Genomic DNA, 13,493 nt, shown 5'->3' with positions numbered 1-13,493 from the left:
CGGCGCTGGGCGGGGCAGCCCGAGGAGCAGAGTCGTCCGGTGAATAAATACATTTTACTATGGTATAGGCATTCGGTATGCTTCAATTGCCTCAATTGCTGATATTTTAGTGTCTATAAATCCAGTATACACGTACTAATATCTCTCATTGCTACAATTGCTCTACTGTATGCGCAGTACTGCACCCTGATACTATCAACGATATCGGAGATGGCGGCAGTTGACGGCGGGGCAGATAACCTGACGACGGAGAGGGGCAAAAACCAACCTGTCTTCGGTGAAGCAGAACCGGCGACTGTTCGGCCTCGTGCTGAGTCAGATGTGTTTCTGTCGGATTCTCCATAGCCGTTCATTTACGGTGCCTTTTTCCGCTTGATTATCCGCTTGGCTTTATACCACGGGGTAGACTCTGCAAAATGTATGCTGTGTGACCCCGTTTACTGACATCAAAAGCCGCAACGGCTACTGCATGCTCCTAAGTCGGTTTGGAGTGGGGGTGGCGTCCACAAGGACGAACATGTGGCACATGTAGCAGATTATCCGTGGCGGTGCTGTTTGTGCAGTTTGCCTCCTACGGCGGCCCATTCCCAACCCCGATGCTTTTTTTCTTCCCCGGGTCACATCACCGGCATCTTCAACCACCGACCATCTTGGAACATCTAGATCTGCAACAACGTCTAAATACCTGCTTTGGGTATTCGATCTTCCTAACCTAGTGCTTGCTTATTGCGAGTCGAGAATCAATCTCTCCACGTGTTCCCTCAGAAAACACCAGGATAACACCTCACCTCTTTCAGGCGTGACGTCTGGCGTGAGACTGCTGCGTCAGTCAAGCCCTGAAGGTACGTTTGCTGCTGTGCTTGTTCGTTGCGACACGGCGCATCACGTCTATCTGTAACGTTGTCCGAGCTCTTCGTTCATCATGTCCTTTCCGCCCCCTCCAGGTCTGAAGCAAACGCCCTCGTCGCTCCCTCCGCGACCTCCTGCGCCCACAACCACTGCTTCGTCCGGCTTTAAACCAGCATATGCCGCTCCGCCCTCCTATTCGTCACCCGGTACTACTAGTGGATATGGTGGGAATGCGCCAGGATCGGGACACAATGCCTTCTCTTTTCAACCGCGTGCCGTAGCCGCCAGCCAGCCTTCTTACCAAGCTCCGCCAACTACCACAACTGGTTATCCAGCTCCGACGACCTCTAGCCACGGAAATTACTATCAACAGCAACCGCAGACCTACCAAAACGGACCATCATACTATGGCCAGGCACAATATAACGACGCCACCTATGGTTCATATCCGGACCAAGCAAACGCATATGGGAGGAACTATGGACGCAATGATTCTGGTGTAGATGCGGAGACGGAAGCCCAAATTGCTCAGTGGCAGAGTGCCTATGTTAACAGCCAGGAAATGCCAGCTGCCGTTCCCGGCAAAGGGCCCGCCCCTCGCGCTGCCCAAGGGCCAGGCGCGCCTGGCTATACACCCTCGACCAGTGCTCCTGCATCCAACACACCCACCCCGGCTCCCGGGCGCCCCCAGCAAGATTCCAAGACCGTTATGCGTTCTGGTGGTGGTCAGACTTGGACCGATTCCACTCTCCTTGAATGGGACCCGGCACATTTCCGACTCTTCGTGGGTAACCTTGCAGGCGAGGTAACCGACGATTCCCTCTTCAAAGCGTTCTCCCAGTTTTCTTCGGTGCAGAAAGCTCGAGTCATTCGCGACAAGCGCACACAGAAAAGTAAGGGGTTTGGGTTCGTCAGCTTCAGTGACGGCGACGATTATTTCAGTGCCGCGAGAGAAATGCAGGGCAAGTACATTGGCTCTCATCCAATCCTCTTGAGACGGGCCATGACCGAAGTTCGTCCTGTGTCCGGCAATGCCGCTAAGGGAGGAAAGAAGAACCATGGTGGTGCCGGTGGCGGCGGTTCTGGCGGACGCCCGGGCTCAGGCAAGGTCAAGCATGACGGAGTCAAGAAACCTGGAAAGACGAAGGGTGGACTGAAGATTCTAGGATGATTTGGGATGATTTGGGATGATTTGGGATGCTTCTACCCTGCACCTGGCATAATTCGAGTATACATAATGCAACTGTATGATAATCGCATGGAAGTGTCCTAGATCTTTGTAAAGGCGTTCTTAGACCATATTTATTTTCTTGGGTATTCAATTCAAGTATCAAGCAAATCACAATACATGTAAATGCAGCAGCAGAAAAACGCCTTTCACAATCCCACAAAAAAAAAAAAAAAAAAAAAAAAAAAAAGAAAAAAAAAAAAAAAAAAAAAAAAAAAAAAAAAAAAAAAACCACAAAATATTGTCCATCATAAGACTCGTAGTGACAAACACGGCGCATCATCGAAACATGAACATCATGGAATATCGCCCGGGATAGGAACATGATATCGTCAATCGTGGATAAACAGTAGTAATATAGACGGTCGTATATATGTATCGTGTCGTATAGCGCGCATAATAAAAAAATAAAAATAAAAATCGACTCGTTATTAAGGGGTATAAAAGCATTCGAATCATCCAGTCGTTGTCTAGCGTAGTGCTTGTTTTCGGCTCGATTCGTTTCGGTACGATTCAATTCATCTCATTTTATCGTAGAATCAAGTTCACTCCGGTGCACTCTCCTCATCCTCGTCCTTCCTCCTCGAGAAGAATGCAACGTGGTTCTTCATAGCCCAGATTCCGAAGCCGGCTAGGGCAAGGAGGATGAATAGGATGATGATGATGACGGCAATGGCGACGTTTCGCTTCATGGTTGCGGTGTTGTTTTTGTTGGATTAGGACGGAGGAGAGTGAGAGAGCCGGGGAGGTGTTATTGAGAGATGGGTATATTTCTCCCCTTGGTGAATTCGGCTGGATTTCTCAGTGATCGACTGGGAGCTCTTCTTCTATAGTTTCGTGTTGAAGTAATCGAGATAAAAAGCAGAGACAAACAGAGAGATGTATAACAACCTCCGTGTAACTATAGCAGGAGTAAACAAGCAAAATCGAGGAACAGAAGTAAAAAAGACAGGAAAACTCCCTAAATCGCGCGGGCTCCCTAGCATATAAAAGGAAAAATAAAAAAACCTGTCAGGTACGGTGTATCCTTCCCAGCCATTTCTATTTACTATTTTAAACCGTCAGTGCTCTGCTGTCTTAATTCGCTGATTTTTCTGCGGTCGGTGGCTGGTCGTCCTTTGATTGTCTTGCCCCAATTACATAATCTGCGATCTGCGGGTGGGTCAATTATACATGCTGCCATTGGGTGTCATAGACTTAAGCAGTTGGGCTAGTGACAGACAGGGTTTAGCGTGGTTGATATGGGTGTTGTGTAAATGACCTGGTTAACCAGCCTCCTCTTTTATGAGACCTGATCGGCCAGGGTGCTTGAGATACGAGTACATGTTGAGCCAGGCGTATGCACCTGTGATGCTGATGATGTTGAAGGGAGTCTACAGTGCAACGTGATCATTTCTTACATTGTCTCTCGGGTGCTAATTTGCTGAACATATATTGTGAAAACCTGAGAGATGCATCGATTTGCATCTACGGACGGAGTCTTGTAACACTACTCTGTAGCCGGCCTCTTAAAATTACCTCTGATGGCTTCCCCCCATTGATACTTCGTAGAAACACGGCAGATTAGCATCGAAGCAGGCTTTTGAGGTAGAAGAGTGTGTGTTATCAGCCTTAAGCAGACATCCCCTGCTTCTATCAGCCCTCTTTCGTCTTGTCAAACTCTTGTCCATTTCACCAGCACATTAATCTGTCGCTCCAAACACCGAATATCAGCCTCCGATGTGTTCATCTCTGGTTCCGCCAAATGCCTCAGAAGACGGACCCCTCTCTTATCGGCAGGAAGAACACGCCTCTATTACCCCCGAGGATGAGATCTTGACTTTGAACAGCATCGAGCATGACTGGCTTATCTGCAATTGATAAACCCTGGGTGAACCATCGATCTTACTATCATTACCATCGCACATGCCCGGAAGATTATGATGACTTCATGATGAGATACCTCTGTCAACAACGGAGAGTTGGACCAGTCGGGCTCTACAATTATACGAATGTTATGTCAATTAACAACCAGCTCATTGTGTTAAAGTTGGGAGGTCCATTGTTGTCACTCAAGGCTCCACCGAGATCATTACGAGAGCTTTAATACTCATACAAACAGAGCTGCTATCATCCAAAACATTTACGGTTGCTGCTAATTGTCGGTCACTACTTACAGGACCTCGTACATCGTTCCTCTTGGCAGCACTGGTGCTTGTCCGTTCGATATGGACACAGAAAGCCCCCAACAAGGAAGACCTGCTGCACAATCTGTGGCCCTGGAGTCCATGGCCCCAAGCATAACCACCGACACACGCTCCGCTACAGACGCTGCGCCAATCGACAATCCACCTTCCAATGAAGAGAATCAGAACCCCTCCGAACCTGTGTACGAGAAACGGCATAACGAAGATGACCCGGAACACGGACATTCTACCCAGAGCAATGCACCCAGCGGGGACAGTGGGGGTCAAGATTTGGACCAGATACAGAAGTTGGTTTCGCGGATGTTCGGGCGGGAAAGAAAGACGAATTCACAGGAAGAGAAAACGAGACATTCGGGAGTCGTGTGGAAGGACCTCACTGTCAAAGGTGTGGGCGTGGGAGCCGTCCTTCAGCCGACGATTCTTGATATTTTTCTGGGGATACCGAGGTTGGTTAAGAAGCTTCTAACCAAGGGTAGGAAGGGCGCTGGTGCTGGGAAACCACCAACGAGGACAATTATCGATGGCTTTACAGTACGTTCCACTGTGTTTTACCATACAAGTCTTGACTCTCACATATGTAGGGCTGCGTCCGTCCTGGGGAGATGCTCCTTGTTCTTGGACGACCAGGCTCTGGGTGCTCTACTTTCCTGAAGGTCATTGGAAACCAAAGGACCGGGTACATGGGTATCGAGGGAGATGTCCTTTACGGAGGTACTGATTCAAAAACTATGGCAGATAAATATCGCTCCGAAGGTATGCTCATGATGATTGGGTGCAGCTAGAATGATGGCTTATTCTTGGGCCTTACAGTGCTGTATAATCCGGAAGACGACCTTCATTATGCAACCCTAACCGTGCGAGATACTCTCATGTTCGCTCTCAAGTCCCGTACTCCAGGCAAGGCATCGCGCATTCCCGGCGAAAGCCGGAAAGATTACCAGAGCACCTACTTAACTGCCATTGCAAAATTGTTCTGGATTGAACATGCGATGGGTACGAAGATCGGCAACGAACTAATTCGAGGAATTTCTGGCGGCGAGAAAAAACGTGTATCCTTAGGCGAGGCGATGGTAACGAAGGGCAGTACACAATGCTGGGACAACTCGACCAAAGGCCTTGACGCGAGCACGGCTCTTGAGTATGTGCAAAGCCTGAGAAGCTTAACAGACACTGCCGAAGTTTCCTCACTGGTGGCTCTTTACCAAGCGTCCGAGAGCCTGTTCCGTCAATTCGACAAGGTAATACTCATAGAAGACGGCAAGTGTGCTTACTTTGGGCGCACGGAGCATGCAAAAGCCTATTTTGAACGGCTGGGCTTCGAATGTCCTCCACGATGGACGACACCTGACTTCCTGACTTCTGTCAGCGATCCGCATGCACGGCGCATCAAGAGTGGATGGGAAAAACGGATTCCACGCTCTGCTGAAGATTTTCAAAGGGCGTACCGCAAAAGTGACAATCTTAAGGCGGTTTATGCGGATATTGAAGAATTCGAAAAACAAATCGAGTCTCAAAGAAAAGAACGAGAAACCGCCAGGGGCCAGCTAAAGAAGAAGAACTATACGATATCGCTCTACAAGCAAATTATCATTCTCACCCACAGACAGTTCCTTGTCATGATTGGAGACAGTCAGTCTCTGGTAATTAAATGGGGCGTGATTGTCTTCCAGGCACTCATTATAGGAAGTCTGTTCTTCGACCTTCCACAGACCAGGTCAGTCCTACTCACTAGCTTTGAACGAGATAACTGACACATATACAGCAACGGGGTCTTCACGAGGGGCGGTGTCATGTTCTTCATTCTTCTCTTCAATGCTCTACTTGCAATGGCCGAACTCACAGCAGCCTTCCAGAGTCGGCCGATTCTAATGAAGCATAAAAGTTTGTGAGCATCACAATATTCCTATCTCTTCCCGAACGTAACTGACATTCCTAGTTGTTTCTATCGTCCAGCAGCTTATGCCTTGGCCCAAGTCGTGGTCGACGTCCCACTTGTGTTTGTCCAAGTGGTGCTATTTGATGTAATTGTCTACTTGTATGCTTCAACCTTATGGCATCCAGGAGGTATAATGCTAATACATGCTAGCATGTCGAATCTTTCAAGGACAGCTTCTCAATTCTTTATCAACTTCCTTTTTATATTCATACTCACCATGACCATGTACTCTTTCTTTCGAGCCTTAGGGGCGTTGGTCTCGTCGCTTGACGTTGGTAAGTTAAATCGGAACACCCATTCTTTAGCAGCTTAACTAAATTATTCGTAGCTACAAGACTTACTGGAGTTGCAATCCAAGCCCTGGTTGTTTATACAGGTACGGGCAGCTCGAGTACACCTTCAATATCATAACTGATAACAATGCTAGGATATCTCATCCCACCCTGGAAAATGCACCCTTGGCTCAAGTGGTTAATCTGGATCAACCCCGTACAATATTGCTTCGAAGCAATAATGGCAAATGAATTTTACAATATGGACATTCAATGCGAGCCGCCTTCCATTGTACCAGACGGCCCCAATGCCTTACCGGGCCACCAAAGCTGCGCAATACAGGGCAGCACTCCGGATTCCACAATTGTTCATGGCGCGAATTACATCCGAAGCGCATACACATACACTCGATCACACTTATGGCGGAATTTTGGTATTGTGATCGGATGGTTTATCTTCTTTGTCGCTCTGACTGTACTGGGCATGGAAAGGCAGAAGCCTAACAAGGGTGGGATGGCGGTTACTGTCTTCAAGAGGGGTGAAGCACCAAAAGGAATCGAGCATACAATCAAGGAAAAGAAGAAGCCTGAGGATGAGGAATCTGGTGAACGGGATACTGCTGGGCCTGACTCGAGAGAGAATGAGCCAGGAGATTCCATGGAAAAGGTTGAGGGGATTGCTGAGAATACATCAATCTTCACGTGGCAGAATGTCACATATACAATACCGTATAAGGGCGGGCAAAGGAAGCTATTGCAGAATGTTCAGGGTTATGTCAAGCCTGGTCGTCTTACTGCTCTGATGGGGGCTTCTGGTTCAGGGTTGGTACTTCAATTTCATACAACAATAACAAACTGACCTTCTGCAGCAAAACCACTCTGCTCAATGCTCTGGCGCAACGCATTAACTTTGGCGTTGTCACTGGCACGTTCTTGGTGGACGGAAAGTGAGTATCTCTGGCACACAGCAAAAAGAACAATCCTAAACCTCCACAGACCCCTCCCCAGAAGCTTCCAAAGAGCAACCGGTTTCGCGGAGCAAATGGACATCCACGAACCCACAGCAACAGTCCGCGAATCCCTCCGCTTCTCAGCCCTCCTCCGCCAACCCAAAGACGTCCCCGTCAAAGAAAAATACGACTACTGCGAGAAAGTCATTGACCTAATGGAAATGCGCCAAATCGCCGGCGCCACGGTTGGGTCAATGGGTTTCGGACTAAACCAGGAACAGCGCAAAAGACTCACAATTGCAGTTGAGTTGGCGAGTAAGCCGGAATTATTGCTCTTCCTGGACGAGCCTACGTCTGGGCTTGATTCCCTGGCTGCGTTTAATATTGTTCGTTTTTTGAGACGGTTAGCGGATGCTGGACAGGCGGTTCTTTGTACGATTCATCAGCCGTCTGCTGTTCTTTTCGACCAGTTTGATGAGTTACTTCTGCTGAAGGCAGGAGGCAGGGTCGTTTATAATGGCGAAGTGGGGCAGGATTCACAGAGACTTATCAAGTACTTTGAAGAGAATGGTGGTAAAAAGTGTCCTCCGAATGCGAATCCGGCAGAGGTATGTACTACTCCATCTACCCTTATTAGCAATGCTAACCTTAGCAGTACATGCTCGAAGTAATAGGCGCCGGAAACCCAAATTACAGCGGACAAGACTGGGCTGATGTCTGGGAGAACTCTACTGAATACAAGGAACTCATGAAAGACATCAACCAAATCGTCGAATCCCGTGCTGGTAATACAGACCAGAGAAACAAAAATGACGAAAAAGAGTTCGCCATGCCGCTGTGGACTCAGATCCTGGCTACAACGAAGCGTGCTTTTATTGCATACTGGCGAACCCCGGAATATGCACTGGTAAGCATCCCAGGATTCATATAGAGCGTAGCCGACCTCTGACAAGCACTTCGTATAGGGCAAGTTCATGCTTCACATCTTCACTGGCCTCTTCAACACGTTCACCTTCTGGCATCTGGGAAATAGCTATATCGATATGCAATCACGACTCTTTTCTGTCTTCATGACGCTTACTATCTCACCCCCATTAATCCAGCAACTGCAACCACGATACCTTCACTTCCGTGGTCTCTACGAATCCCGCGAATCCAGCTCCAAGATCTACTCCTGGGTCGCATTCGTCGCCAGCGCCATCCTCCCCGAAATACCCTACTCCATCGTAGCAGGCTCCATCTACTTCAACTGCTGGTAAGCCACTCTACCCTTTACTCAAAACATCATCCCTAACCCAAAATAAACAGGTACTGGGGCACCTGGTTCCCCCGCACCTCCTTCCGCTCGGGCTTCACCTGGCTCCTCCTAATGCTATTCGAGTTATTCTACGTCGGCTTCGGACAATTTATCGCCGCGCTCTCTCCCAACGAACTCTTCGCCTCGCTCCTCGTCCCCGCCTTCTTCACATTCGTCGTGGCCTTCTGCGGCGTCGTCGTGCCCTACCGCGCGCTGCCGCATTTCTGGCAGAGCTGGATGTACTGGCTTACGCCGTTTCATTATCTGCTTGAGGGGTTTTTGGGGGTTGTGGTGCATCAGGTTCCCGTGAGGTGTGTTGAGAGGGAGGAGAGTTGGTTTACGGTGCCGCCGGGGCAGAGTTGTGAGGGGTATGCGGGGGGGTTTGTGCAACAGGCTGGGGGGTATGTTAGGGATGCTGGGGGTGGGTTGTGTGCGTTTTGTCAGTTTGCGAGTGGGGACCAGTTTGTATGTTTGCCTTTGGTGCCCTTGGTATGGTGGTTTGGTGCTAATGGTTGATAGGCTGCAAGTTTCAACGTCTTCTATAGTCATAAATGGCGTGACTATGTGAGTTTGATGCCCTATCCTTCGGCAAGAATACTAACAGCATAGGGCATCTTCTTCGGATACATCATTTTCAACTTCATTGTCGTGTTCATCATATCCTGGTTATATCTTCACGGCATACAAGACTTGAAGAAATGGCTGAGTGCTCGAAAGACAAGAAAGACTGTCAAGCAATGAGCAAGTGTTATGAATTGTTCGTTTATTTTAGTGTACATTGTTCAGAGAGTCAGAGCTTTAAGTTCGTGTACTTATAAATTGAATCCACCCAATTGTCATCATGCGAGCAGGTCTACCCCAAGAAAAACAGTATAGCGACCATCTATACTATACTATAAAGAAGCCATAGATCCAAGACTATGCACCAGAATTAGACGGAGAAGGAGTTGGGGCAGAGGGTGTCGCGAGGCTAGACACCGTAAGAGGTTGAGGTGGGTGGTGAGAGTTCCAAGAGTGAGAAGCGCTAGGGCCACTTTGATTCGGAGAGGGAGCAGCAGGTCCCTCAGGACCGTTTCCATTGCCATTTCCGTTCATCAGACGAGCACGTTTGGCTGGTGGTCCGCCAGCTACGGGACTCCGGCTAGATTCGAGGTAAGGCGAGCGATACTGGCTGGACGAGGAGGCAGATTGACCGCCAGGTTGAGGAGATTGTTGATTTTCAGGACTTGAGGCGCGGGCACCCTGCATGGATTTCGAACGGCTATGGTTGGTTTCGTCGCCCGTACGTCGCTTGGACTGCTCTGGAGAATTCTCGCTATCCTCGAAGACGGGGTTCGAATATCCTACACCAACTCGGCCCATGCTTCGATCATGCATAACCACTCGTTTCCACTTGGCCACGACGTTTTCGTAATCCCATCGAGGAGAATGAGGGTTGAGATGGCTTTCCTTTGCGTCCAGCTCTCGAGCAACATCGCGCGGTAATGGGAGAGTATCCGGTGGGAAGAGAGCGAACTCTCTTGGCCATTGACAGGAACCGAGTCTCTCGACCTGCGCGCGGAGTTGATTTGCCTCCTGCTGAACACGCGCTAACTGTTCGTCCACGGATTTCCGTTTTTCCATTTCCCGGGCGAATGCGCGGGTGATTTCTAGTTTCCATACACTGTCTTTCTCCTCCGGGGGAAGCGACATCCAATGTTTATATGCCAATTCAAGATGCCTCAAGCTCATATCCTCGTGCTGCTGGACACCTCGAGCAATCATATTAGAATCCATACCCATACCGAACCTTCCGGACTGAGAATTGTTCGTAGCATCAGTAGAGAGCTGATCTGATTGCCATTGCGCAATCTTGGCCCGAAGAGCTTGTCGAACGATTTCCAGATGCTCAGCTCCCGGCGGTTCCAAGGGAAAGAAAGGAGGAGATGGGAATGGAGCCGCGGAGAAAAGGCTCGGGGGAGGCGGAAGCAGTTGTAAGCAAAGCGATGGAAACGTTTGAGACTGGATATCAAAATCAAATGGAGAAATGCGTGGCCGCATTCTGGAACTATAGTACAACATATTCGTAAGTATCCTTCTGGTTAGGAAAAAATGGGAATGGACAAAACGTACGTTGCAGCTCTAATGTTATCCAAGACCTCTCGCAAGGCCAATTCCAATGCCCTCATAGTATCAGGATTCTGCGAGCTTGCATTCCGACTAGCATAGTCTGGCAAGTTTATAGACCCCGTCCGGGACTGCGACGGCGTGTATCGCGCAGCGCCATCCTGGGAATTGTTTGGATTCGGGATATCATTGATAACACCGGTCGCATGCCACGTTGGCGTGTTAAACATCATACGGACTTGACCATCCCGTGATTTCCCACCATTCTCTCCAGCGCCGTACGGATCCGATTGGCCTTTCGCCGTGATTCGCTCAGGGGTGTCCCGTTTGCCGGTCGAAGTGCGCGCCTGGCGTCGGGTGATACCACTTCGAAGACGTCGGATCTCCTCGACATTGTGTATACCGTCGGGTTTCTTCTTAAACAGGAATTGGTCGAGGTGTCGACCAAGAGAGGATGAGGTAAAGGATTGTTGGCAGTATTGGCATTTTCGGTCTTTGACCGACTGGCCCTTCGCGGCAGGTGTCTGGCCCTGGTTGTCATCGCCTCCAATAGAGCCTTCGGGGGTATCGACCTCAGCTGGTCGAGAAGAAGGGGCGTCCTCCATGTTTCACAACAGCCACGAGGTCAAGGATTTGAATGCAGGTGCAGGTTTGCGAGACGCGTGGTTGTCGGTGAAATGCGGAATGACAGGATATGCTGTGCGATTTCTCAGGCTAAATCATGACCTGGTTTGTCTGTCTCATACGAAAACGTGCCGGATAAAAGCAGGCACAAAAAGGAGCAGAGACTTTTATAGAAATACGTGGTGGTTGAGTTGGAGAGTAGGAAAAGGTGGAAGAAATGGAGAGAGCGGACGAGGGAATGATGGAAGCTGCAGTGTTTTGCCAAGCTTTTACCGGACTGTGGAGATTATTCACAACCTTTCCATTCACAATACATTTCTCTTTGCTTTTGTTGGGATTACTTTGTAATAGGGAAATCTAGTGTGGAATTTCCAATCAACGGAACATATTGCTTTTTTTTTAAACCCCATATGTAGGTATGTACAGATCAAATATCTATATAAACAACCAAAGAATGCTCGAGAAAGGATACTTGCTGCTAACGAGATCACAACCCGAAAGCAAATTCTATGTATGGAATATTCGTCAATATCGTAGGTCCCGTCCCCCAGTTGTTGGACAACCGACGCCTAGAAGGGCGGGAATAAGATGAGGGCACTTGATGCCGTACTCTGAAGGCCTTTCATCACCACACTAGCTCAATGGCCAGTGACAAGCGCCTCATGTAGCATAGAATTCATCATTTGTCGGACGTTCAAGTTGATTCTCTTCCCGGACATCCAGCCCTTCCAAAGCGCATACTGTGATGCGTCTGTGTTGTCGTGAGATAGCGATGGCCAGTCTGCCAGCCAACTCGGACATGTATTTGGTAAGATCTTCGGCACCCCATGCCATGCAAATCGCGATGAACCATTCATGTACACGGCATCACCTGATCGAAGACGAATAATTTCACAGCCAATGCCATCGTCGTGGCTAATCATGAACAATCCATCGCAACCGAAACTAACGCTGATCAAGCCCACATCACACTCCTCGCTGACATCGCGATGGGCACTCAATGTGTCCCCGGCAGAATAAACGTTCAGGATTGCAGCTTGTGCTTCCGTCTCTGGGAAGGCTGCGCGCAAGAGCTCCGCAACATCATTCGGGAATGGAGGGGGAGGGCCGTCTGGGTATACTTTGGCAGTCCAATCATATTGGCCACCCAGTGTGACCCAGCGGAGCTTTTTCTCTAACAAGTTCTGTACCGTGATCGGCTTATGCGTTCCTGGATCGTTGGGGTGGATGGTCCTCGTTGGATCATCCGCAAAAAAAGATGGGAATTGATTCCGAGTTTGGCCTAAGCTTGAAGAAGCGGGTCCATCTGGAGTCTCAATGTTTTTTGCCTGATCGGGATAGGTAACATCGTAATGCAGATGAACATTTGTCTGGTGTTCGTTGTTTGACAGGTCCCGGTGGAATAGACGAGACAGCAGCTCGATCTGGACGGTGGGGGGAAACATTGACGGGATCATTAGCAAGCCTGGTATTCATTAGTTCTCCGAGTTTATGGGCCCTACCCTTCCCTCAATTACTAAGGAAGATAAGGTGGTTGCTTGTGCTGACCAGAGACGGATCGATGAGTAAAGACGGGAATATTTTCAAGTAGAGGACCTCTGTGCTGCCATATGCTGCCGTCCCCTTTGACGAACTGGTCAAATGCCAGTCGAAAGTCCTCGCTGGACCTCCATTCCGAAACAGAGATACCATCCGGAAGGCTGTCCGGGTCCAAGGCCTGGAGATCAAGTATGCTAGAGTCGTGGTCAATTTCCGCTAGAGGGGTTTTCTGATATTTCTTGTAGCGCTGACGGATGGACTCCGGAGGACGGTCATGAGCATTAAGGCCTTTGATCTGAGCCATATCTTGTTCCTAGGGCTCACTGGACGATATCAGCGCATTAGATATAAAAAGTAACGGTTCTTTGCCTGCCAAAAAAAATAATGACGGAATGATAAATAAAGTCACGTGGAAGCGCGTCCACCGCCTTTGGCGGTTTGTTTGGGCGCAACGCTCACCGCCTTCGCTCCCCACCACCAACAGCGAAAATAAAGAAAGAATCAGG

The 13,493-nt window shown here is 49.1% G+C and overlaps 4 protein-coding genes across 4 annotated transcripts; 2 read left to right on the top strand and 2 right to left on the bottom strand.

Annotated features, from left to right (window-relative positions):
* Positions 1–922: 922 nt before the first annotated feature.
* On the top strand, positions 923–2,020 carry ASPGLDRAFT_122804 (RNP domain protein; the record flags this gene model as incomplete). Its single annotated transcript, XM_022540359.1, has 1 exon — positions 923–2,020. The coding sequence occupies one exon, from the start codon at positions 923–925 to the stop codon at positions 2,018–2,020; it is 1,098 nt and encodes a 365-aa protein (XP_022402749.1).
* Positions 2,021–4,344: 2,324 nt separating this feature from the next.
* Positions 4,345–9,459, top strand: ASPGLDRAFT_122663 (putative ABC transporter; the record flags this gene model as incomplete). Its single annotated transcript, XM_022540343.1, has 15 exons — positions 4,345–4,794; positions 4,845–5,016; positions 5,074–5,977; positions 6,026–6,148; positions 6,200–6,298; positions 6,350–6,474; positions 6,528–6,575; positions 6,627–7,293; positions 7,341–7,418; positions 7,468–8,029; positions 8,077–8,328; positions 8,387–8,676; positions 8,730–9,183; positions 9,238–9,282; positions 9,328–9,459. The coding sequence occupies 15 exons, from the start codon at positions 4,345–4,347 to the stop codon at positions 9,457–9,459; spliced, it is 4,401 nt and encodes a 1,466-aa protein (XP_022402748.1).
* Positions 9,460–9,636: 177 nt separating this feature from the next.
* On the bottom strand, positions 9,637–11,429 carry ASPGLDRAFT_122549 (uncharacterized protein; the record flags this gene model as incomplete). The annotated part of the gene is made up of 2 exons (XM_022540333.1): positions 9,637–10,765; positions 10,831–11,429. 2 exons carry the CDS (start codon positions 11,427–11,429, stop codon positions 9,637–9,639), a joined length of 1,728 nt encoding a protein of 575 aa, XP_022402747.1.
* Positions 11,430–11,812: 383 nt separating this feature from the next.
* On the bottom strand, positions 11,813–13,317 carry alkB (oxidoreductase, 2OG-Fe(II) oxygenase family). The gene is made up of 2 exons (XM_022546156.1): positions 12,997–13,317; positions 11,813–12,913 (listed from the first exon to the last, which is right to left on the bottom strand). Exons 1-2 carry the CDS (start codon positions 13,289–13,291, stop codon positions 12,087–12,089), a joined length of 1,122 nt encoding a protein of 373 aa, XP_022402746.1. The 5' UTR covers positions 13,292–13,317; the 3' UTR covers positions 11,813–12,086.
* Positions 13,318–13,493: the final 176 nt, after the last annotated feature.

Source organism: Aspergillus glaucus (genome assembly GCF_001890805.1).
Source record: "Aspergillus glaucus CBS 516.65 unplaced genomic scaffold ASPGLscaffold_6, whole genome shotgun sequence".
NCBI lineage: Eukaryota > Fungi > Ascomycota > Eurotiomycetes > Eurotiales > Aspergillaceae > Aspergillus > Aspergillus glaucus.
This window is presented reverse-complemented; position numbering and strand designations above follow the sequence as displayed.